The sequence below is a fragment of the Habropoda laboriosa genome, unplaced genomic scaffold, assembly GCF_001263275.1.
Source record: "Habropoda laboriosa isolate 0110345459 unplaced genomic scaffold, ASM126327v1 scaffold136, whole genome shotgun sequence".
Classification (NCBI taxonomy): domain Eukaryota; kingdom Metazoa; phylum Arthropoda; class Insecta; order Hymenoptera; family Apidae; genus Habropoda; species Habropoda laboriosa.
In genome coordinates, this window is record NW_017100245.1 from 413,063 (window position 1) to 440,305 (window position 27,243).

General features: G+C 34.4%; 1 protein-coding gene across 1 annotated transcript; it reads right to left on the reverse strand.

Moving 5' to 3' along the window:
- Window positions 1-13,430: 13,430 nt before the first annotated feature.
- On the reverse strand, window positions 13,431-26,855 carry LOC108572124 (breast cancer type 1 susceptibility protein homolog). The gene is made up of 8 exons (XM_017934318.1): window positions 26,764-26,855; window positions 24,175-24,389; window positions 19,561-23,051; window positions 17,995-18,059; window positions 17,442-17,529; window positions 16,835-17,410; window positions 14,882-14,999; window positions 13,431-13,624 (listed from the first exon to the last, which is right to left on the reverse strand). Exons 1-8 carry the CDS (start codon window positions 26,832-26,834, stop codon window positions 13,431-13,433), a joined length of 4,818 nt encoding a protein of 1,605 aa, XP_017789807.1. The 5' UTR covers window positions 26,835-26,855.
- Window positions 26,856-27,243: the final 388 nt, after the last annotated feature.

A 27,243-nucleotide genomic window follows, 5' to 3' on the forward strand; every position in this document is an offset into this window, starting at 1 on the left:
GTAAAATAGAACATAATATGGAATCACAAGAAGCAATGACCAGCATCGAATCAATAGGCACATCAATGGATATACCAATAGATACATCATCTATAGACACACTACCCGTAGATGTACATTCCATAGTATCATCCGGCACATCATCCATAGACACATCATCCAGTGACATACTATCCATAAACACAGAAACAAATAAAAGAAGCCTGGGTGCAGGAAATAAACAAACAAAAAGACATAAAAATGATAAGGATAAAACTTTAGACTTTAGACAAAGCAGAGCTCTCGGAGGAGAAAAACTTGTGCAGCCTCTAAATAGAACAATATCAGAAGATAATGATCCAATATTAACATTTTTTAGAAGTATGGCGTTGATGGTAAAAACATTTTCTCCAAATTTAATTGCAGAAGCAAAATATAGAGTTTTTAATATAATTTATGAGTTAGAATTAAAATCCATTAGAGAAAATTCATTAAGTAACAAGTCCAACAACACTTTCCACAATTTTTCAAAATTGTAAAAAAATGATATCATTATAAAAATTATTTTTGTAAAAATCAATTTAGTTTAATGTCAAGAGAAATATTTCGAGTGATAAAATGGGATGTTCTACTCTTCTGCTTGGTGTTTTCTTTGAACTATTACCAACAAGATTTAAAACGAAATCTACTTGTTTTTTATTTAATCTAAAAAATGGCCTATATGTCTCTTCGTCCTCTAGCAAATGCTTTCTTATTATTATACTGCAATAACTCTATTTATCTCGAGTTTTATACATATTTTTTATTTGCTTCCTTTTCCTTTTTACCAAAAGTATGAAAAGGATTTCATCATCTCCTTCTTCTCTTAATAGTAATGAAAGTATGTTTCGGTTCATTCCGAAAACTTATTTCAGACTTTCTGTATACAACCGAGTCGTTTGATAGATAACGATATACAGTAAATTCTCTACAAGAGTCAGTAAGTTTGGATTCTACAAGTGCCAGTATAGATGGTCCTACGCCTAGGTCTGCGTTATTGCTGCGCCCATGTTATCTCGCTCGCAGTCAATCAAGCGTGTAACGCTACAGCAGTCGGTTTGCTTTACGAGATTACACGGCTCGACAAATCATAATAGAAAAATATAATTTCTTTAATTTTACTTATTTTCATCTGGAATTTTTTTTAACATGTTGGTGAGATTTTTCTGATGAAAATGATATCAAACACGATATAATTTGAACAACATTTACTTATTAACACGTTCACTGTCGCGCCAGATTTACAGGTTGCTGTCAGGCGGCCACAAGAAAATACATTTTAAGCATAGGATTATAGTATTATGCTTTATAATTTTTTTTTTTCAATTGAAAATAATGTCTAGCTAGCTATGACGTTCAAAATTTTTAGTTGACAACATTTATTTTATTTTAATTATTCTAAACATTTGAGGCACTCCAGTCACTGATGACCACCATGGCCATATCGAGGAAACAATCTAATGTTAATACTTATTGAGTGATTAATGTAATCTCATAATATATCGCTTTAGCGAGCCACCGTTTGGTTGGCAATTGTTTATCACATAGAGTCGGCTTACCTCCACGTAAAAAAAAAAAAAATGTAGGGTCGATAGCAGCAGAAAAGCTGCTAAGCAACTAGAATTAAATGTAACGATAGAAATTATTGCAATAATGCGTAATGCTATTGAAAAATTGAAAGAATCAAAAGAAAAAACGCGAATTCATATCTTTCTCGATTCTAGAATATAAGAAAATTTGAATAAAATACGCGACAAGAATTGGGGAGAAGCATAAGTTAAACGCGTAAAAATATTCAATAATAAACGAACTAGGGATGAAGCTATTATTTCAATACGCGATGCACTGACTCTAGTATTTACTAAAATTCAAAAATTCTCGTATAAATTCCGAAAATAGATTATTAATTACGGTAAACTACTGAGACGGTTTAATTAAGGGTGGGCATGGTGCTGCTTTAGTTTGAAATGATTTATAAACACATAATTAACAGAGGAAAAACCGTGAAACGGCAAAACGTCTACATTCTAATTGTTATAACATGTAAACAGAACTTTAAATTTAGTGTAAACAGAAAAAATATATAATACAATTTATTTCACGGTATTGCAACAAATAAACGTTGAATCAATATTTAATTCGTATAAAAACAATTATTTAACGTAATAATTTTACCTTCACTATGGCTATTTTTAATCTACGACCACAGGTCAACCTGATTTCTAATCCTTACGAACTTTAAATTCAGTCTAAACTGAGAAAATATATAATACAATTTATTTCACGGTATTGCAACAAACAAACGTTGAATAGATTCTTAATTCGTATAGAAACATTTATTTAAAATAATAATTTCACCTTCACTATGGCTATTTTAAATTTACGACCAAGGGTCAACCTGATTTTTAATCCTCCGAACTTGATTTCACAACGAGAAAGTAATAAGATCGTTGAAACGTACTTATTTGTCAAAGAAACTTGCAAAAATGTATAAATAATAATATGTAATGTTTTAACAAATTTTTGGAAGTATAAATTAATAATAAAATTGTGAAAATTAATAAATTATACGTTATTATAACATTAATAGAATTATGACTAAACCGAAGTTCGAAGTCGAGTATTTAAAGTCTGATATTACGTGCCTAGCGAGTGCCGGTAATTGTTAAAATTTGTTTAATAATTAGTAATAGAAATTCTAATTGATTCTAATGTATACAAGTGTTACAAGAAGGCTGAGTGTGTACAGGGTGGACATAGACTAGCTAGTAGCCCCCGACCACTCTATTCACATCTCAGAACCTTCAGGTCAAAATACGCCGCGAAGTGTCTAGGGCCCAGTATAAAGGGTAAATGATTTCGCGGGACATCGGCGGGTCCTTATATACCTGCGGTACCCTCTCCCCAAAGTCATTAGCAAAATCGTCGGTTAGGTCAGGCGGGAAATTTTCGCGGGAGATTTTCGCGGGAGATTTCCGATATCGTAACACGGTATAATTTATCAATTTTCACAATTTTATTAAAAATTTATACTTCCGACAATTTGTTATAACATTGCATATAACAATTTATACGTTTTTACAATATTCTTCAATGGAAACATAGGTTTTAGCGTTCTCGTTACTTACTCGTGGTTAAATTAATTTCGTAGGGATTAAAAATCAGGTTGACCTGTGGTCGTAGATTAAAAATAACCATAGTACAGCTAAATTTATCGTGTTAAATAATTCTTCTTACACGAATGAAAAATGTATTCAACGTTTGCTTGTTATAATATCGTGAAATGAATTATATTACACATTTTCTCTATTCACATTGAAATTAAAGATTATAACGATTAAAAATCAAGTTGTCCTGTGGTCATTTATCAAGAATAATCACAATAAAGCTGAAATTATTGTGTTAAATAATTTTTTTAATACGAATTAGGAATTTATTCAACGTTTGCTTGTTACAATACCATATTCTCGATAAACGATATTCTCCACCAAACTGAACAAAGTACAGTAAATTCTCTACAACAGTCAGTAAGTTTGGATTCTAATTTAGTTTGGATATAATTTATTTCACGATATTATAGCAAACACACGTTGAATAGATTTTTGATTCGTGTAAGAAGAATTATTTAACACGATAAATTTAGCTGTACTATGGTTATTTTTAATCTACGACCACAGGTCAACCTGATTTTTAATCCTTAGCAAATTAATTAAACCACCAGTAAGTAACGAGGACATTGAAACGTAGTTATCCATTGAATAAAGTTATAGAAACGTATAAATGATTCTATGTAGCGTTATAATAGATTGTTGCAAGTAATAAATTAAGAACAGAAATTTCCCGCGAAAAGTAATCGGTTTCCCGCGAAAAATAGTCGATTCCCGCCTGACCTAACCGACGATTTTGCTAATGACTTTGGGGAGAGGGTACCGCAGGTATATAAGGACCCGCTGATGTCCCGCGAATTTATTCACCCTTTATACTGGGCCATAGACACTTCGCGGCGTATTTTGACCTGAAGGTTCTGAGATGTGAATAGAGTGGTCGGGGGCTACTAGCTAGCCTATGTCCACACTGTACAAACGTTGAATACATTTTTCATTCGTGTAAGAAGAATTATTTAACACGATAAATTTAGCTGTACTATGGTTATTTTTAATCTACGACCACAGGTCAACCTGATTTTTAATCCCTACGAAATTAATTTAACCACGAGTAAGTAACGAGAACGCTAAAACCTATGTTTCCATTGAAGAATATTGTAAAAACGTATAAATTGTTATATGCAATGTTATAACAAATTGTCGGAAGTATAAATTTTTAATAAAATTGTGAAAATTGATAAATTATACCGTGTTACGATATCGGAAATCTCCCGCGAAAATCTCCCGCGAAAATTTCCCGCCTGACCTAACCGACGATTTTGCTAATGACTTTGGGGAGAGGGTACCGCAGGTATATAAGGACCCGCCGATGTCCCGCGAAATCATTTACCCTTTATACTGGGCCCTAGACACTTCGCGGCGTATTTTGACCTGAAGGTTCTGAGATGTGAATAGAGTGGTCGGGGGCTACTAGCTAGTCTATGTCCACCCTGTACACACTCAGCCTTCTTGTAACACTTGTATACATTAGAATCAATTAGAATTTCTATTACTAATTATTAAACAAATTTTAACAATTACCGGCACTCGCTAGGCACGTAATATCAGACTTTAAATACTCGACTTCGAACTTCGGTTTAGTCATAATTCTATTAATGTTATAATAACGTATAATTTATTAATTTTCACAATTTTATTATTAATTTATACTTCCAAAAATTTGTTAAAACATTACATATTATTATTTATACATTTTTGCAAGTTTCTTTGACAAATAAGTACGTTTCAACGATCTTATTACTTTCTCGTTGTGAAATCAAGTTCGGAGGATTAAAAATCAGGTTGACCCTTGGTCGTAAATTTAAAATAGCCATAGTGAAGGTGAAATTATTATTTTAAATAAATGTTTCTATACGAATTAAGAATCTATTCAACGTTTGTTTGTTGCAATACCGTGAAATAAATTGTATTATATATTTTCTCAGTTTAGACTGAATTTAAAGTTCGTAAGGATTAGAAATCAGGTTGACCTGTGGTCGTAGATTAAAAATAGCCATAGTGAAGGTAAAATTATTACGTTAAATAATTGTTTTTATACGAATTAAATATTGATTCAACGTTTATTTGTTGCAATACCGTGAAATAAATTGTATTATATATTTTTTCTGTTTACACTAAATTTAAAGTTCTGTTTACATGTTATAACAATTAGAATGTAGACGTTTTGCCGTTTCACGGTTTTTCCTCTGTTAATTATGTGTTTATAAATCATTTCAAACTAAAGCAGCACCATGCCCACCCTTAATTAAACCGTCTCAGTAGTTTACCGTAATTAATAATCTATTTTCGGAATTTATACGAGAATTTTTGAATTTTAGTAAATACTAGAGTCAGTGTCCACCCTGTACACACTCAGCCTTCTTGTAACACTTGTATACATTAGAATCAATTAGAATTTCAATACAATAGACTGAATAACAATTCATTTTAACTAATACCTATTAGAAATTTTCCTTTTAAAACAAATATAAATCATTTTACCAATTACTGGTACTTGCTAGACATTTAATATCAGACTTTAAATATTCTCCTTTCGGTTCTTTTAAATACAATCAAATAATTTCTTCAATTATCGATACTGACTTGGAATACTCCGTTTCGAATAAAATATTTCGAAATTATTTTGAAGGTTTAGGGAAATAAACATTTGAATTTTAGTCATCGTTGTTCTTCAGACTTGTCGAATAGGATATTGAAATGACTTTGAGTGGTTGCTTTTTCGTTAGGGCATAACAATCAATATGTACTTTTCTTCCAGCAATTGAAATTAATTTGAAATTTTTCTTTCAGTATTTTTCATATATTTTCTCTGATATTGAATTTATTTTATGACTTGCTATTTTGTTTACTAATAATTTACCATTCAAGGAATTTGCATGAATTGCATGTTAAGTAGTTAGTTGATTTATTATTGTATATTGTGAGATGATTTGGAACGAGTGCACTATGCCCACCCTAAATTAAACCGTCTCAGTAGTTTACCGTAATTAATAATCTATTTTCGGAATTTATACGAGAATTTTTGAATTTTAGTAAATACTAGAGTCAGTGCATCGCGTATTGAAATAATAGCTTCATCCCTAGTTCGTTTATTATTGAATATTTTTACGCGTTTAACTTATGCTTCTCCCCAATTCTCGTCGCGTATTTTATTCAAATTTTCTTATATTTTAGAATCGAAAAAGATACGAATTCGCGTTTTTTCTTTTGATTCTTTCAATGTTTCACTCGCGTTCTACGAAAGTTTAGTTCAATAATAATATTGAAAATAATATAAATTCGCGGTTTCTTCCTTTCTGAATAAAACTGAAATAAATCGAGCTGTTACTACATTTTACTGACACTTGTCGAATCGACCCTACATTTTATTGACACTTGTGGAATCGACCCTACATTTTTTTTTTCTTTTACGTGGAGGTAGGCCGACTCTATGTGATAAACAATTGGCAACCAAACGGTGGCTCTCCCTCTACATTCGACGGATAATGTGTACAAGTATTTAATGTAATTTCTTAACAATTTGTTTTTGTAATTTATTCAAAGCGATATATTATGAAATTAAATTAATCACTCAATAAGTATTAACATTAGATTGTTTCCTCGATATGGCCATGGTGGTCATCAGTGACTGGAGTGCCTCAAATGTTTAGAATAATTAAAATAAAATAAATGTTGTCAACTAAAAATTTGGAACATCATAGCTAGCCAGACATTATTTTAAATTGAAAAAAAAAAAGTTATAAAGCATAATACTATAATCCTATGCTTAAAATGCATTTTCTTGTGGCCGCCTGACAGCAACCTGTAAATCTGGCGTGACAGTGAACGTGTTAATAAGTAAATGTTGTTCAAATTATGTCGTGTTTTATGTCATTTTCATCAGAAAAATCTCATCAATATGTTAAGAAAAATTTCGGGATAAAAAAACGTAAAATTAAAAAAGTTGATATTTAAATTGCTTGGTTGCCCGACTCACGTTTCATGCTTATCTTTTATTCGCTGTCCTTGTCTACGTTCGGCAAACTACAAAGGCGCGCGCGAGGCTCGAAAACGTTTGTCCCTGACTCTACTAGTGTCAGGTTTAGCTTCCTTGCGGTCTGACACTTGTGGAGAATATACTGTACTAAATAATGGAAATGACCTGTGACTAGCACGAAGCATGCGTCCAAACGCACGCATCTGACGCTTAGCCCCACTGTCCGCGATGCGTCGCGTCAAAGGCGCATACGCGATGATATATCGCTTGCTGTACGCTTCAGTGCTGCGACCAATATAAAACAATGAATGTCTGTCTACGATGCATCACATCAGAGACGCGTACGCGTAACGTATGAGGCGGCTACGTTTCTTGAATGAGAGCGTCCACATCTCATACGCTACTCAGCACTGAAGCATACAGCAAGCGACATTTTGCGTACGTCGCATCGTAAGCAGGATCGATATGTAGACATTGGGCCTTACAGAAAATTTCATCTGCACTGGACGTATGCGTCTAGGCGTAAGCGACAAACGCATACGTCGGACGCATATAGGAAATCTCACCTTAACGAATTGTCGAAGAATTTTATTAGATAGTAGTCAGATCATGCAGTCAAAATTATATCAGAGGTTACATATTCTTTATTCCTTTTTATTCAACTTGCACTGACAAGGAGTAGGCAAGGCCTTGGGGTCACCGATTTAGTTAAAATTTTGAACACTTGTAGATCGCGTTCTCCTGTTCACGAATGTATCCATTATAGGGGCAGATACTCAATAGTTTTTAAGATATTTGCAATTGAAATTTTCTTATTCCCATAAAATACAAGCTTGATTGATGTAAATACCAACCGCCGTTGTAGCGTGTCGATAGCGAGTCATTATGAACAATAGTTGGTCTGCCGGTACATGCTTCATTGCTAAGGTTAATATCTCTTAATCGAAATTTTTTGAACCACGTTTACACCTTGCGTACAGATACAGTATTTGCCCCAAAAACCCGATTGTACAAATTTTCAGCTGCTTCTAGCTCAGGATTCTCCATCTTGCAGTTGTACAAAATATAACGCCAAAAAAGTATATTATTATTCAAGATGTTTATCGAATGAATTACTGAAATCAAATAACTTTTCTAGAAACATTGCACTGTGTTTTTATAGTCCATATTTTGGCAATTAAAATGTATATACAGGGTGTTCCATTTGAAGTTTCGCACGCAATTATTTCCAAAACTATAACTCATTTCACAAAATGTTTCAAATAAAACTTACCCTGTTTAGCGGGGAGGATCTTATTTTCTTTAAGTGGACGCGCCTCTGAGATTTCAAGGTAACCTTCGTTTTTTTTACACGGAACTGTATGTTTTTATTTAGGTAGCCTATTCCGAGACGAATTCATTGACCTATAACACTTTGGTCTTTCAAGGTGGTTCAAGGTCACGTAGTGCCGTTCAAAACTTACTTTCGTTGTACACTCAGAAATTATACCCAATCCTTCGCGAGGGCATAATCACATCGTCCAGGTATGAGAACGCGACGGTGTTTTTCAGTGGCCCCAACACTTTGTCCATTAGCCGCTGGAAAACGGCCGAGGCGTTGGTAAAGCTGAAAGGCATTCTCAAAAATTTATAATGACCCTCTAGAGTGACGAAGGCTGCCTTCTCAATCGAACTTTCGGCAACCGATACTTGATTTCCTCCGAACTTGTCGATCTGATCGTCGATTAACGGGAGGGGATATTTGTCTTTCACCGTGATGGCGTTCAATTTCCGGTAATCGATGCACGACATGGTCCATGCATTCTTTCTTGCTCACTGCTACATCTGCATATGGATTTAAATCCAAAATTGCTTTGAAGGTTTTTATATCGCCATCGCTGATATAATTTACGTATTTCACGCCATGCATTGTTTCTGAACGCAAAAACATTTCAGTCACGGCGTCTACCTCCATTTTGCCCGCATTTCCCTCGTGGTTGACTCATCAACGCGTGCTTCTTTCCAATTTTCATATTCTGGGGTTTCTTCTCTTCCTTTCTAATAATAACATGATTGACAAAAAAAAGCAGACTTTACTATTCATCGAGTATTTTATTGCTATATTTATCAATCAATGAACTCACTCCAAATAACGAAGAAAAACCTCTCTTCTTCCATGATCCATCACCGGAAACAGTCAAATCCAACGACTTATTCTCTGCTTCTGTGTTCTTTGCGGGTAGACTCTCATATTAATTCAAACACAGATTCTGCACCACAATGAAGATTTTCCAGTATTGCATAATATGTGGTGTTCGCTAGTCCGTGACAAATATCCATCAAGGAACAAAATACATTTATACCTTGTAAATCAACTCCTAATAATCGCATCACGAACACAATTCGACGGTTTATTTCATACGATTTGTTAATAAACGGACTCGATACTATAGCAATATCACCTTTACACTTGCACACCAAGTTCAATTTGAAACCGAGCCCATGCTCACCACTACGTAAAAATTTAACATTATCATGACAAATTTTACACTGTAATTTGTCGCTGATAAAATTAAACACAGTTAAGAAATGGATAATTACATATCCGTGAGCAGGATCTACTAAAATGTCGTCACACTCTGAATTTTTTAACTTTTCAGCAGACGTACTCGCAAATGAGGTCTCTTACTCCAACGTGAATTGATTACCCATAAATTTTCGTTTATGAGGTTTCGCAACGCGTTTGTTACTGACACGACTGCCTTTTTTTAACAATTTTTGACATTATCAAGAATAGAATAAAATTGTTCACTGTAAGACAGCAGAAAAAGTACTGAGCTTACTGTTACTTATTACTGAACTTCTATAATAAATTAGCAAAAAAGGCCTAACAAAACGGCTGTCACACTAGAATACCCCCTTAACTGAATTAACAGCTTGGAAAAATGGCATGAGAAATCTGCCATTAAAATCTCAGAAGGCATGCTGGTAATCCTGAAGGAGGACAACACTCCACCATTCTGCTGGCTAATGAGACGAATACTGGCTGTTCATCCAGTAAACGATGAGATTATCGTACTAGTCACTGTCAAAACCACAAACAGACAAGTGTAGTATTAAAAATATAGCTCCTTTACCTTTGGCCAATACATAGTAAGGCGTAATTTAACAAAACAAAAACATATTAATAAGTACACATTGTAAATAGTTCACACTAGATGTATAAAGGTACAACATAACTCTGTAATAAAGGACAACACTCCACCATTCTGCTGGCCAATGAGACGAATAGTGGCTGTTCATCCAGTAAACGATGAGATTATTGTACTAGTCACTGTCAAAACCACAAACAGACAAGTGTAGTATTAAAAATATAGCTCCTTTACCTTTGGCCAATAGATAGTAAGGCAACAAAACAAAAACATAATAATAAGTACACATTGTAAATAGTTCACACTAGATGTATAAAGGTACAACATAACTCTGTAATATTTATTGTCACTCTAGTTCATAAATGTACTATAATGCAAAGGTAGAAACGTAACTGTACATATACTTATATTATTTTTGTAAATTACTAATCTCATTAGAGCACATATACGTATGTACATACTCACCAAACATATACACAATTATCTTATTCTACATCACTTGCATCAATAGCATTGCACCTTGAACGTGACAGTTCAAAGGGGAACGGCATGCTGAGCGTTACTACTCGTTAAGCCTTAGACCGTTTGTTAGTCGCAGAGGTCTGGCACGCAGATTTTTTATCACGCAGCCAGAGACCACCTTTAAGATTTTTGGACAGCTGGAATCACTTGGAAGACAAATTTTCTGCCATACACTCTCATCACAATCCTTCCGCAACACCACCAACACAGAACTACCAATAAGAAAGAAACGCAAAATAGTTACTGACCAATCACAATATAACACAGTTTACTTTAAGTCGAAACACAGGGCGGAAAATCAGAAATCATCGACCAATCGAACCATAAGGAACACTTTGAACTCTTGAACCGAAAATATGCAAAAAGATATAACATAGAAAGCTCGTACTTCTAAGAACACAAACTTGAAACAAAATTTATTCGTGAGAGCGCGACGTGACAAATCTCATTCATACTCAAGTCGCAACATTAGTGTTAATAAAGTTAGTAAAAAAAATGGACGTACCATTTTTACTATATCCGCGCCCCATGTTAACATTAATGTCACAAAAAATTAATGTTAGTATTCAAGGGTTAAGCATAAAATGGTACAAAGAGTGTAACACGATAAGAAAACCATTTTTACATATTTCAAAATCATCGATATTTTTTTTAAATCAAGCATGTATCTACATTTGTTATGATTGATAAAAAGGACGAACTTAAAGATTATCATGACACATTGTCAAATCAAGTATCGCGTCTAGTAGCACGAACTTCTTAAAAAATTAATAACATGAATGTACCTATACAAAAATAAAAACAAATACCATTTGTTCGATTAAAGGTAACGTGTATCAACATTTGTTATGATTGATAAAAAGGGCGAACTTAAAAAATATCGTGACACATTGTCATGTCAAGTATCACATCTAGTAGCACGATCATCTTAAAAAATTAATAATAACATAAATGTATAAGAAAATAAAAGGAAGTATCACTTGTTCGATTAAAGGCATTATAATACGACGTACAAGTTCCTCCGCTCCGTCCCAGTGTCATTAAATAGATAAGGAGAAGAAGGAAAATGTTCCAAAAGATTATTTTTATAATTGAAACGAAAAAAGGTTTTATTACGAAGTTATCCTTCAAAACCATAATAATAATTCCCAGGCGGCAATTATACAATAATTTTAATAAATACTCAGCTGTATCAGTTTTCTCGATTATAATCCGAGAAATTCTCCGAGAATAAAGTTCAGTGGAATTTTTCCTCTCCTCTTATCATCTATTCAATTACATTTTATAATCACATGAACGTGTGTGTGAATGGTGGACGATAGTTAGCTACAGGTGATCTCAGGCAAATCAATATTGTTCGCGTCTCAGTGAATATATGAATGGTCTGAATGTCCCTCGCAACACGTAATCCCTGAGTCCACTCATAATCGTGATATTGCACGCTCTAAGCACCACCAAATACCTCGCCCTATATACTCTATTCCAGCTACCGGCTTTGGTGTGTTATTTGAAATATAAATGTAATATTTGAAATATTATAATACTATTATTGGAATATAATATCAATATTTGAAAGAGGGATTCGGCTGGATCTGGTCAATGATATTGACAGTAGGGCGGTATGTGAAAAGGGAGAAACTTGTGTGTATATGTGTGACTGCGTGTACTTACATGTACTATAGGGTGCTTTGAATGGTTTGTTGTGGATGAAGCGTGAAGTTATTGTCACATTTGTATTCATTGAGGTATCAATTGATTTGTAGTTTAAGATTAAAGGTTTAAATTTCAATTTTTGTTGTTGTCTGTGTAAATTAATTAACGTATATTAAGTCAGTCGTAATTCTTTGTTATTTTGTTTAGTAATATGATATATTTGGCGACAGAAGTATTTTTCTTTGTAATAAAAATGACTAAATAAATTGAATTCAAGATGTTTTAGAAATTTTTAGAATAAAGGCATTGTAAATACAAATGGCTAGGAAAATATAATACTTATGAATAAAGCAGTGTACATGAAGTAACTTCATTCTGTTACTATATGGATGATAATTTTATGAATAATAAGTTCCATACTCTCACGTATTATCAAAAGTAACGAAAATAATCTAACATTTCTTTTTACTTATTTTTAGTGTACTATTCTACAATGACTATTATTATATTCGTTTCTTATTCGTAATAAAGAAACTCATACTTGTATAATCCTCATTTACAAGTAACTTGAATAAGCTTTAAGGTATATATAACAACTATAACAACACCAAACACTCTCGCATTTTTTCTTCGAAAAATTTCTTCGCTACCTACACTTTTTATCATTATCATAAAAACTCAAAATCAACGTTCGTGCACCACGCTGCAGCCACAACTACAGCAAGCACCCCAGCTGCGAAAACAAATATACCTTTGTTACAGATATTCTATTAATAAAGTATGAATAACCTCGAATACGCAATAAAAAATATACACAACTTCTAGATTAAATTGCAAGTACACTTCGTTGAATTGTTCGAACGAATTGGCACTGATAATGGGTAACTTAAACAATTTGATCTCTCTATGGCGGAGCGATAGATGGTTCTCGAAGTGAAAAGCGATGTGCTCGCGTTGAATGTCAAGTCACGCGTCCGCCGTGGTGTCAGAGTCCCCGTCAGGTTCTTCTTCGACGAGAAATTCTGGATAACCGAGGTCTAGAACGTTTTGCCGCGATAGCTCCTGCAGGTACGGATAGAACGATATCAGTCTATACCTACTGATACACTCGACTATCCAGTCGTGGACGATTGGTACGGCTTCAGTCTTTTTATACCACTCTACTAGAAGGAAACAAACATAAAAAAAAGTTCAGACATTATTGTGCGATTCGATCGACAAAGCTTCGTGATAAAGAATTCATTTTATCTTACGTTTAATACAATTTTATGAATCAGACCCTGTTCGTTGAAATTTCTTTTGTAATACGAATAATTGGTTTCATTCTTAATTCATTAAAATTTATTCTATAAGTAAGGATGGAGAAATAATGGAAAAATAATGGATAATATATGAATATTTAACAGATTTTGGAGGTATGAGTAAAATTGAAAATTTCTAGTCCTTGAATGATTTTAAACTGTGAAAATATTTAAACAGTAAAATCAAATCAGTGATAGAAAGGTATAGTATCAGATCAGTAGTAATCATAGTCGGTGATAAGTAGTATCTTGGCATGTTGTTCAAGTGAAAAGTAATTACATTTGTTTAATTCAATTATGATCATCATATGAATAAAATGATAATCATCAATTATCAAGTACATAACTATTAAATACAAAATTCTCTTCTAATGGTGTGTTCTCAAAAACCTCGAAAAAAAAAAAAAAACTAATATATACTATAAAAACATACTTCCATTTTAAACCAATCCGTGAATAAAAATATTGACTAACAAGTTTTCGTGTGTTACGTTACGAACAAAATTCTTTTTTCTTTACGCTTTCATAATTATTCATCGGCGGGAGTGTGATTTGATGCTGCAAAGCATCGTGAAACCTCCTTAACTCAACTTTTGATGCATAAGAAAATTAATCCATTTATTTGAACACTGCGGACGATCGTTAACATTAGGTTGGTGCATATGAAACGTCGTTATTTTAAATGAAACTTTAGATACTTTGTGTTCCTTCAAAGAATAATGTATTTAAACAAAATAATTTCCACACGATTCTATACACTTTTCCCACAACTACTTTCATTATTCCTAATTTATAAGAATCATCATTCTTGAATTCAAAATTTCTTCGAATGCTGCTTTTAGTGTCTTCATTTAAGGATAATTTATTCGTTAAAAATATTGCTCAGGTGTTTGAGGAAATGATTACGCAATTGGATTGACTGTAACGGCAGTTCAAACACTTCAACTTCAACCCCTTTTGGTATAATACGTTAAGAACCACTGGACTAGACAAGCACAGACCCAACTTCTTATTCGATTGGTAAGGAAAAATAAAAATTTATCAAACTTCCTCAGTCTGTTGCACGTTACCGAAATCGCCGTTCACGTGTAACTACAAACAAGACAATAAACTTACTAATAACCTCGTAGTCGTAAATGTCAGCTTGGATCACGATGACCCTCCACCTTTTCTTTTCAGCGGCCAAAGCGTCTAACGAGTCGACCACAATGCCGCCGGTAGCGCGCAGCAAGTCCTGGAACAAAACATATCTTTAGAACTTGGCAGAGATTCAACTCGAAATAACATAACAAAATTGAATGCCAGGGAAGCGTAAATAAATGCATTTCTTGGGGTGAAGTTTCATTGTGAACTACTGAAGCGTTCGGTTGCAAGATAGGAAAACCTATTAAATTTATACGCAGATTTAAAAAGACGATATTCTTGGAATAGTTCTCCTTACGTCAGATTGGAGATCAACTTTACTGTATTTTTTTTTTGTTTTTTCTTTGATTGATAGTGTAAGGTATTCACGAAGTTTTATAACACATATACATATACACGCACACATACGCAATAAAGTGGTAATAGTATAACAATTTTATAAGAAAGATTATGTATAAGAAAGATTTGCATTTCGTTAAATTTTCACACTTCACAAGGCAAGAATAAAATGGGAGGAGCATTTGCAGTATTCATTGCAGTAGTGGTTTCGAAAATGTGGTGGAGAAAGAATGTTTCAGTTTATGTAGGTTTCAAAATACAAGTTTGACAAGACACTGTGTATACTTGGCAATTTATCAAGAATTGTAATTTTATTATTACATCCATATACATATTCTGATTCATGAAAATCGTTCCAAATGCAGATCATCCTAGCAATCTTCCCGATAACGATTTAAGATCATTCTTTATAAAAATAAACCTTGAAATGCAAGTTATAGTGTGATAAAAAATACCTAGAATTATCAGTTTCACCATGAAGTGAAAGTTAATAAATTTCATTTTAACATAAATTACTAAAAAAAACAGCTGCTTCACAAATAAGAACTCACAAAAAATCAGCAATTAATATTTACATTTTATCTACATTAATTACTAAACAGCTCGAGACAACATTTCACTGTGCCCTTAGTTAAGAACTAAAGAAAAAAATATTCTTAAAACACTTTAGTCTCATCAACCAAAAGATCCTCACATACGCTGCTGTTCATAAGTATTAGAACACTCATTATGTTTGTACAGAAAGTATTGTATTAAATGATTTAACTTACATACACTTTGCCAGATTTAATACCGTATATGGAAATTAGGAAAAATGTACACTTCTGTCTATAACTATTAAGACACTTTTTGAGTGTGCAGCATACTAAAATGTACTGAAATTTACTAAAATCTACTGAAATATACTAAATTTTACTAAAATCTACTGAAATTTGTTGAATTTTACAAACGTCTACTGAAATTTGCTGAATTTTACAAGTATAATATAAAATCAAAAGTCAATAAAAGTCAAAAAAACAAAATTATTAAGATCATTAAAAAAACTTATTTATTCTAGAATCTTGAAATATAACCAGTATACACCTACATATAATACTTTCTACACAAACACAATGGGTGTCCTAATACTTACAAACCTACTCGTTATATTAGGAGATTCTAGGTTGAATAATTCTTTTCTGGATCCTAATAATTTTGACTCCTTTGACTCCTTTGACTCAATAACTTTTTAGGTTTGCTTCACATTCAGGAAATTATAAACACTTATGAACGGGAGTGTATGTGAAAATCTTTTGGCTGATGACAATAGTATATTTACAACATTTCTTTCTTTAATTTTTAACTAAGAGAATAGTGAAATGGTTTACTCAAGTGGTTTAGTAATTGATATCGATATCTAGAATGAGAATATTAATTGCTTATTTTTTGTAAAATTTGTCAGCTAATGAAATGACTGAGTTCAATTTAGTAATTTATACAAAAATAAAGTTGTCCAAAATTAAACCACCCACTTCACTATTCATCAACTACAAAATTTTATCCAATCTTACATAAAAAAAAAAAAAAAAAAAAAAAAAAAAAAAATACCTGATACTGTTCAACAGAAACATCATCGTACGGTCCAATGCACAGAAACGCGAACCCCTGGAACAAGTCCTTCTCCTTGAGTCGTGACTTCCGAGGACCAGCCTCGAGCGTTCTGCTGTCCACCGCTTCATACGGTTCCTCGCTTATCAATCTCCGCTCCTTTAGCGTGTCCATCACCCACTGATAGCTCACTATCCACTTCCCATAGGCGATACCCTGCAGGTACTTCAACGTTTTGTTCGCTCCGTTGTTCTCTTGGTCCGTTTTCACAATCACGTGTGTAACATCTTGATTGAACTGCGTCATGTACCTAGCGTTCACCGTTTGCGCCAGTCTTTTCACGTGTTCGATTTGTGATGGTACCAAACCGCTGCACACGAAACAGAGCCTCTGTTTGTTGACATTCGAAACGCTTTGAACGTTACTCGGCACTGTGCTCTCCGACTGTCTGCTGAACGTGGATTCGTTCAAGTTTGAAACTAGCTTCGCGGTGCTGTAATTGTCCTTAGAGGTAGACTGTTGTACTTTAGGGGTGCTCTGATAGAGAGGATGTATGCTTTTCTTGCACGCTGGAGTATTCATGCCGCCCAAGTAGGAAAAAAGTTGGTGTTTTGATAGGGCACTGCATCTCACTGATTTTCGTGATCGGTGACGCGATCGAACTCTCTTTTGGCGAACTGAACGCTTGGATGTTGCTAATGGACGAGAAAAAATGGTATTCCAGTGACATGGTATAAAATTTCAGGTACTGATGTGATTTCTTATGAAATTTAACGAGGGAAACAAAGGTACATAGATTCAAACGGGATTGTTAAGTTTTACAAGAAGAAAATGGACAGACTCTTTTTCTTTTTTTCCCCCTAGATGAAACAGCAGTTTTCAAAAGGTAATCAGTTTCTTTGTATGTGAGTTAACTAATAAAGGATTAAAGAAATTGCATTACTAACTTGCAAAGGAAATATTACGATTGAAAATTCGAATTCTGTTTAAAGTATCGAAGAAATATTCGCTAAAATCCGAATATTCTGTTTTGTTAATAGCTAATTATTAATTGAATATGTGACACAAAATTTCTCAAGAGATAAAAAAAAATATATTTGAGTGGTTACATGTATGTAATTACATTAATTGAATGAATAAGAGAGAATCGCGTTACTTACTTTTTCGTCTTTGTGTCAGGAGTGTTCTCGACAATGTCGTCTTCTTCACCTGAGTGTTCGATGTCCTAAATATTTCAAATCACAGAGTTAGTCTTTGACAATACAAGGTCTTGTTTATTTCATAAGTAGCGGAATGGATAGTGACGTCGTAAAATAAGCCACCATTTAAATACCATGTATGATATAAAATTGCAAAATTATTCTAAATAAGATGCTTGAAAATCCAGAACTATTCCAAATCAAATATATCGCTTAAGATTCAAAAACTGTTAATTGACGAATTTTTTATGAAATTCAGACTGTTTTATGGCAACTTATAAATGAGTATATTTTAATGGTTAAGTTCAGTTGTGATAGTTGGACATGTAAGGATGGAAAAGAGTTAAGAGGTATTCGAATGTCAGAGAGAAAAATCAGTAGACATAGACGTTGTTGCAACACGAAAGAAAGGGCTCACAAGCCTGCAGCTTATATACACATGTATACTCTATAGCTTCTATAGTAAGCTTTTAGGTCTCTCTGCCGAGAACTCATAAATCTGGAGCGGCCTTTTCTATTTTCGTCGTAGACTTTTCTCTCGTCTGCAGGCTATCTTTCAGACTTTTATTTATGGAAAATTCATAACATGCAGGCTGCTGTGGCAACGTTTTAATTTCCTTTTATCCCTTTAAAGGTGTAGTTTAACAAATTTTTGAAAAGGTCAGTGAAAATACGAGCGGAGAATTTTAAAAGCAAGTATTAGTTTAAAAAAAAACGTCAGACCATATGCGACATATTTCTACTTAATTCTTTAAGTTACTACACTTTCAAATCAAGCTGCTGCATATTATATTTCCTAATATTTGACATACTTTCTTTTGCATAAAGCAAGAAGTATTAATATTGTGGGAGTGATAGGATGTGTTTATAACGAATGAATAGGATAGAATGTTTGTAAGGAATGAATAGGATAGAATGTTTGTAACGAATGAATAGGATGGAATGTTTATAACGAAGCGATAGTTGTGTGAATGAAGAGTGCTTGAGCTAGAGAGATAGAGATGCTAAAGAAGAGTGTTGAAACGAGTGTGAATCGTGTGAACGGAGGATGCGTGGCCACCCAAAATGTTTGGTGGACGTAACTGAATGTTTTCGAAGAATGTCTGCCTAGAGTGAAAGAAATAGAGAGCTAGAGAAAGAAAGAATGCGAGGGTGTAAGGATAAATGAGGGTGAAAGAGGCGCGCGAGTATCAGTAAAGAGAACAATCAGGAAGAGAACAGCCAGGGAGTCATCGAGTCAGTGAGTGAACGTAGCGTGAGTTGTGAGTCCGTAACACTGTGAACTTAGAACTTTATATTAGTTTCACATTAAGACACTTAGAATATGCAGATTTCATCAATTAACCAAGAGTTTCAAAAGTCATTACCTTAATCAACCCTAATAAATCCGAAAAATATTACCTTGTAAATGTCTTTATAAAAGTTCTTTACAAAAACAAATGATAAATTAGACTCGAAATTTTATTGAAAATTATGTCTTAATTCTCAGCTAAAACTATGCCCACATACATGAATCATCATAAATACCTTTTCCGTATACTGCTTCATCATCAGCGGGGTCTGTAGTTCCATTTTCTCTGGATGCTTCTTTATTGAAGTATTTGAATTCTTAGACTTTCCAAGTAAATCCTCCTCAAACTGTTTCATCATCAAATAATGCTGCGTGATATTCATCAAAGAATCCTGATCATACGAATCTTTCATATGAACTACACTTTTTTTTGTTAGTAACTCATCGTTAGACGAACCAGTTACCACAGACATTCCAGTTGTCTGCTGCAATTTATCTTTCCTCATACTCTTGTTCGCCACATTGACACAAGGAACCAAAGTCCTTTCATTTTCATCAATGCTGTCATTTAACACCATAGGATTTTTATGTTTGTTCTCCTTATCAGAACTATTCGAACCATGAGTGTGTGAAACGTTCTTATTCAACCTGTGAACACTGACAACAGTCGCTTTTTCCTGTTTCGAATTGCTATCACTAGAATCTTGCTTCAAGCACTCGACATATTCCCGTTTATTCATTTTATCACCAAAATACTCAACGACAAACGCATCTGTGTCTACGTTAGCCATGATGTCGTCGAAGTTACTGTGCAACAAGCACTCATCTATAACAGCCCCCTCTCTTCTACCAGATTCACCTATCACCTTATTCCTTACATCCTTGATCTTGTCTATAGTCTCTCCAAAATCAGGCGAGTCCTCATCAAACAACGCATTTTCCTCTACAGTCTGCCTCCAGGTATTCCCAGCGAAAATAGATTTCACAGAACTAGATATATAAAGCAGCTTGGACCGAGGTATGTTTTGAGAACTGGTAGGCAGTTTGTTAATTAGTTTGTTGCAATCAGACGAAGAAGGTTTCGATGAGACGTTATCTTTAGCCACGTTGTTCGAGTTAGATATCTCACAAGCCTCTTCCACCTTGCCCTTCTTCTTACATTTCTCACTCCGCCTTGTATCAGCGTACCAGTCGCTCAAGATCTCGGTCAGATTCACTTCCCCGTCAGAATCAGAGGATATAGCTCGTTTCCGCTTCGAGCTAGGAGACACAAACTTCTGATCGTTAACATTGTTTACGCAAACAATGTCAGGAGAATCGTCTGAGCTATCAAACAACGGCCTTCTGTGCAGTTTTTTCCATCCACTGGCTATGACATCCGTGTCAGAGCTCAGAGACATTGCCTCGATGTCTTTGGTGCTGGGATTGGACGACTGGATCATTTCGTTGGTCTTCTTGACGACGAGAACCTCTTTGTTCAAGTTTCTGAGACGCGTGGTCTGTGACGATAAGCTGTGATTGGAGTCCTCGCTTTCCTCTTTCTTTTCTTCAGACTTTCTCTTCATCCTGTCTGACAACTTCTCACGGTTGTCACATCTTTTCCTCTTTCGATGAGGCGTACCAGGCGAAGTCGAACTGGTGGAAGCTTGTTGTGACGCGCGTATAAGAGCTCTGGAATGGACTCCTTTGATTTCAGAGAAACTGCTCCTCCTTGGGCTGCCGTCTTTTGCTGTCTTAGATCGATGGTTCAGTATCTGAGTTTGAAGAGTGTCCACGCTGGGGGACTCTACTGACAGAAATTGAAGCTGAGAGTCCTTCGTTGGCGATAACATCTTTATATTGGCCGCTGTCTTCTTGGGAGATTTTATTGAACGTTCAATAGGCAATTGAGTCGGTTGTACTTCATCTAAAGATACAATGAGCGTATCTGCATATTGAAATGTACCAGCATCATTATTGTCAGCTTCAATAAGATTTTTGTGCTTGGTGTTTTGGTCGTGGTCATCCAATTTATTATTAGATACTGTTTTAACGGAATAAATTTTTGATACACTTGTTTCTTTCACCACAGACTGTTTACTCGTTTTTTCCACCAGTGGATTATTTTCTTCTTCTTGCAACGTTGGCGTATTATTCACAGTGATGTACATCTCATTTCCAAAACCATTCTTTGATGTGCACACCTGCTCCAATGCGTCCGCAGGATTATCAAGTTTTTGCCTGGTTGGGCCTAGATATAAGAATTTCACGCGTTTCTTACCGTGCTTGCAAAGCTTTCCTAGCTTTCTGATTACGACACGACATCCACTCTGTTCCCTGTTTTCTTGCCTCCTGCTCGTAAACTCGCTCGAAATGGCGGCTACGCCTTTCACCCCTCTTTCATCCTGCTGGGTACTTCTCGAAGAACCATTCTCCTCCGTTTCAATTATTTCCACTGCGCTCCTCTTCCTTGCATTAGCATTTTCCTTATCGCTCTGATCGATCTGGTGATTCAAGTCGCGTCTGACTGCCTGCAACCGCGAGTCAGCGCTCGAACAGGATGAATCGTTTGCTATGGGATCGGTGCTTCGCCTTTTCAAGGACAGTCTAATACAATTCAACGGCGAAGCTTGCAATTTGGACGCTGAGCACGACTCGTCTATCGTCTCGATTCTCTTCATTGGCGTCAAGGACGAAATGTCGCAATTACTACTCGATTCGTTAGCCAGATTCGCCAGATCTTGGAATCCCGTTGCTTTGGCTGGAGTCGACTGAGGAAACGTATCTTTCGTCAATTTTAACCCGACAGTTTCATCCTTGTTCGACGCTGACTCATCGAGCGATCGAGGTTTGCTCTTGTTCTCGATGCTCACGTTCAGTGTCCTCAATTTCTTCCTCTTCGTGCGCATTTCCTTGCCGAATTTAACTACTGAAGACCAGTTCTGCTTCATAGTAGGCAACATGTTGCAGCTGGACGTTCTATGAACGTCGCTAGGCCTCTCTTCACTCCTCTCTCTGTCTTCGCTACGCCTCTCTTCACTCCTCTCTTTGTCTTTGCTCGCCCTCGTCACCCCAGACGTGCTTGGTTTCTGATTATCCATATTCAAATCCACCGTTAATAAGTATTTCTTCTCGTTTCTCGCTCCAAACGAGTTTCTATACTCCTTATCGTTCGAATCTTTTTCATTATTTTCATGTTGCATGGAACTCCTCGAAGAACGTCTACCATTTTGAATATTGCCTTGGTCCACTGACTCAGCCACAACTGCAGCATCTATGTCAAAGTTTTCCATCCTGGTGTTAACATTTTGAGAAACTGATACCGTCAAGGTGTCGTCAAGATCGCCCTCCGCGGATTGTAAGGGTACGATTCTATTAGGACTGTCAAGTGTTGCGGTTTTTGGCAAAGTTTCCAGCCAACTGTGCACCTTCGATACCGTTGTTTCCTGGAAATCGTTCAATTCGTCAAGAGGCAGTGGTTCCACTCCAGAGAAGCCACATTTCGACAGATACTTCGTTATACTGCCTTCCTCGCTCGCCTCGTTCTTCTGTTTGCCCTTCTGATCCTTTGATACCTTTTTCCTACTTTTCTGCGTGTTCCGATTTGCTTTACTCGCAGGTTGTCTTGTTGGTAAACTGGTGTTGACGTAAGAACAGCTCGGTTTTATCTGTTCTTCGAAATTTAATTTGTATTGTTCCGTGTTACTTAATAAAGAACTCTCCCGTGGTTTAGGTAAGTGAGTCAGTACTGTAAAAAATACAATGTGTTTATTTGCGACTCGGAAAATGTATGCGTGAGTTTGTGGTTAACGTCAATTAAATTTGAATTAAAGTCTAAAATAGCTAAGTGCAAATTTTCATTCGATGCTTAAGGTACAAAACTTGACAGTAAATATCATAAATATCATATCATTCGATAGACCACTCAAAAAAAAACCTTTCTGCCAAGTATCAAGCTGCTACCCCTAGTGCTAGGGTAGTTACAGGGCGAAACGCAATTTACAATTTAAGCTCCATTTCTCTTGTTCTGCTCAATGAAAATTTATGAAAAAAATCATGGATGTCCTATCTAATGGCGTACATGTCTGTGAATTTTTTCAGAATTGTTGACTGCAGAATTGTTGACCTTCGCTATTTTCTTCGCGATTCCGACTAATTGCAGTTTTTTCAAAAATTTTTACAAACGTCGGAATGACGATAAAAAACCATTTCTCTAAGCCTTATAAAAATAGAGAAGTCACGTGTACGCTTGTTCACGGTAGCGCGCGGGTGAATCTCTGTTCGCCCGTTCCTGAGCGCGGGCTCTACGCGCGCTCTGATTGGCCAGTGCTTTTCGTTAATAATTCAAAAATGAAGCTTCAAACAACATTTTGGTCAAGGAAAAAGTTGTTCAGAGTCACCCCAGCAACCCCCCATTTCTGAGTGTTACACTCTTTACGGGACACTCTACACATCTATCCTTTTTTCTATTTTTATCTATTTTTCAAATATATTCTAATGGAAGAACCAGTGCTATCTCACCTAACTGGTAACTTGGCGATAACATTTCATGTTTTTTCATACCTGTCTGATTTTATACGACTCCACTACACACTTCTATCAAGTATACGTTTGAAATTTGTTACATTACTTAATGATACAATTTATTGCACTTTAACAAACTTAACTTCTTCCATTTTACTGTATATTTTCTTGTAATAAATTTGTAAAATTTCGAATGTCATTTTTTAAAGAAATATTTGCAATATTAAAAATTTAATTACATTTATATTCTGTTTTATATATTTTTTATAATAACAAAGGTAATAACGATCTCACAGAGAACAGCTCAAAAGTTCTTCATAAGATATCGATAAATTACTAGTACTTACTGTCGATGCCTGAATCCAATTTAATCGCTTCGATTAGCTTGTTGAATCGATCGTTATATACTATCATTTGCTCGTCCGTAGAAATGTTACGATGATGTATGATTGTCTTGCAGAGTGGACAGGGCGCATTTTTATTTTGTAATACTGTTTCGATGCACGTGCGACAGAATACATGCCCGCAAAGTGTTTTCGTTGGGTCCGAGATAGTACTCAAACTAAAACAAAAAAGCGTATAATCTGTTACATAGAGTGACTCTCAAAACTGTTGCAATGATTGGCATTATGAATTAAAAATTCAATAAAAATCAGAAAAACTCTGTTGAAAAAAAACGAACTTTATTGAAAATTAAAGTAACACTATTATACTTTTAAAAATATGGAAAATAAAAATTTAACTTTGTTTTTAAAATTAAATATAGTTTTTTATGAAAAGTTGGGGTTTTTAGTAATTAGTGTAGTCACTTTTGACTGTTGTAATAACTTTAGTCATTTGGAAACACTATTCACTTCATTGGTCAAAAATTCTTTTGGAATTCCATTTCATATATGTTTAACCCACCCCCACAGTTCACAAACAAAGTTGGGTGTCTCTGAATATTTAGCCAGCTGTTGTTTTATATAGAACTACATGTGTTCACTAATATTAATATCAAGTGATTGAGGAGGCCAATCTAGCACTAACAGACCATGATCGGTGATCCATTTTATTGTTCCTTTTGCTTTGTTTTGAATCATTGCCCTACTGAAAAACGATCTCTTGCATTAAAGCATTAAAAATTTTTAAGCACAGTAAAAGTGATGTTTCCAAAATGTAAATATAGTCTTCAGCATTCATTCTTCCTTCAATTTTGAAGATCTTTCCAAAACTGTTGCCTTTGATGCAACTCTACACCATAATATTCCCTCTGCTAAACTTATTGGGTGAAGATGATCGTCGGTTAGTTGAGATGCTGGCATTTTCCATATCCACTGACAACCATCTGATCTAAACCTGTTAGTTTTAGTCTTGTCAGGCCATACAACCCTTCTCCAGTCATCAACTGTTCAGTTAATATACTTTTCAGCAAACTGTAATCTCAGTTTTCAATGTCTTGCAGTAAGAAGCAGTTTTTTCACTTCAACACCTGTTATATAACACTCCTGTTTTAAAACTCTACAAACAGTTTAGCACTGACATCCACTCCAAAACAATTTTTAACAGTTATCTGAGCCTGTATTGCATTATCAGCTTCTCCAATTCTTATTAATCTAACTAAACTTCAGTGGTCATGTTCATTTAATTTTCAAGGCCAACCACCCAATGATTTAGTACAACCTAGGAGAACTTTTTACCTAATTTGACTTACACTGGATTAGTGAATTCCAATTTTTTTAGTTTTGTGTCACACTGATAAACCTTATTTAAGAAGATGAACAACACTTTTTGTCTTATCACTGAAGATTGGTCTTATGGTGTTTAATAAATTATTTTTTATGACGAAATACTTTTTTTTGAGTAGCAACATATGTATGCAATATGGATTTAAAGCAAAGTTGACTTGGCTGATGGAAAATTTCAAAATATAATAGAAAAAATAATACAGTGTAAAACTGTTGCAAACAATGGATAAACTCAGAATGAAAGTATAATAAAACTTTGGAATTGACAACATGTGCGGATTGTAAGAGAACTATGTAGCTAGAAGGTTTACGACAAAAAACTCCCCATGTCTTTTTCAGGGTTCACTTAAATAGCCCCTTTGTCTTGGGAAAATTGCCAAAAAATGGGGGCACAGGTCCATATTGCCAAAACACTTCTCTTGCCCTTAAGAACGAAAAAACCCACAGAGGTTTGGAAAACATCTCTTACTCTTTGCCTCGAGGGCCAAGAGTTGCCAGGCCTAGATACGCAGACTCCCCATGGTGGTCGCCACAAACTTTATTATAGAAATCATATAATAAAACTTTAATGTCTTTATTTCATACAAAGACTTGTTTGCATTAAATGTAAAAAACGTATAACAATAAATGCAATTACTAAGCTATAAATATATGCTTATTAATATCTTGTTAATTACAGAATATTATAAAAATGAAACTAGTAACCACTAATAAGCAAATATCTGTTAAAAAGTTAAATGATTTAAGCTTATAATATTATATGTATAAGTTCATTTAAGTTAATATTAATTTTAATAATTAATTAACTTTTCATGATGGAAAATGACAGAAGAATGTACTGTATTAATATAAACATAATAGAATGTATAAAGTATACAAATATGAAATTCATTCCATATTACTATACAAAAATATAATATTTATATAACTTTAACATAATAACATTCATTTAATAAATGAAAGTAATAGAAATGTTGTATGAAGAATCAACGGACTACATATATGTATTTCATATTAAATTCATTCAAGACAATCTAAAGTGCAATTATAAAATCAAGTAAACATAACTCCTATCAAAATATGAATTATATACAAAATATATACAAAATATGTTGCGTACTAACATACATGATACAGTATGCAATACATATTGCAAATTCACATTTTACTACGCACATATAAATATTTGTATATTAATTGCAAACTTACCATATTTTGCACTGCAAACATGTTTGCATATCTCGGACCACTTCTGACAGTTTTTCCAACACTTGTTCCATTGTTTTCTGTTGTTTTGTTATAAAAATCCTATCATGAATATTTGTAAAATTCTATTTCATTCACTATTATCAAATAAAATAAACGCGGGAACTCCATTAAATTTCGCACTAACATTTTCCCATTGTTACTACCGATCACGTGATCGATGTGCACAGTCAACAAGTATCTGGAGTTTGTTTCGGATTTAACCGCATGAAAGTGATAGCGTTGCGATCGCTCAGTCGATACGTGATTCAACATGAGTCAAAAATAATATCTCAATTATTGAATATTTAAATTATTAAAATATGTATGCAAAACTTCGCTTATTTTTTATTCTTTAAACAGTGAAGCTTTTGAATACATTTATGTTCAGGAAAAATTTACATCAATATTTTAATATTCAGAAAATTTTATATTTTACGATAC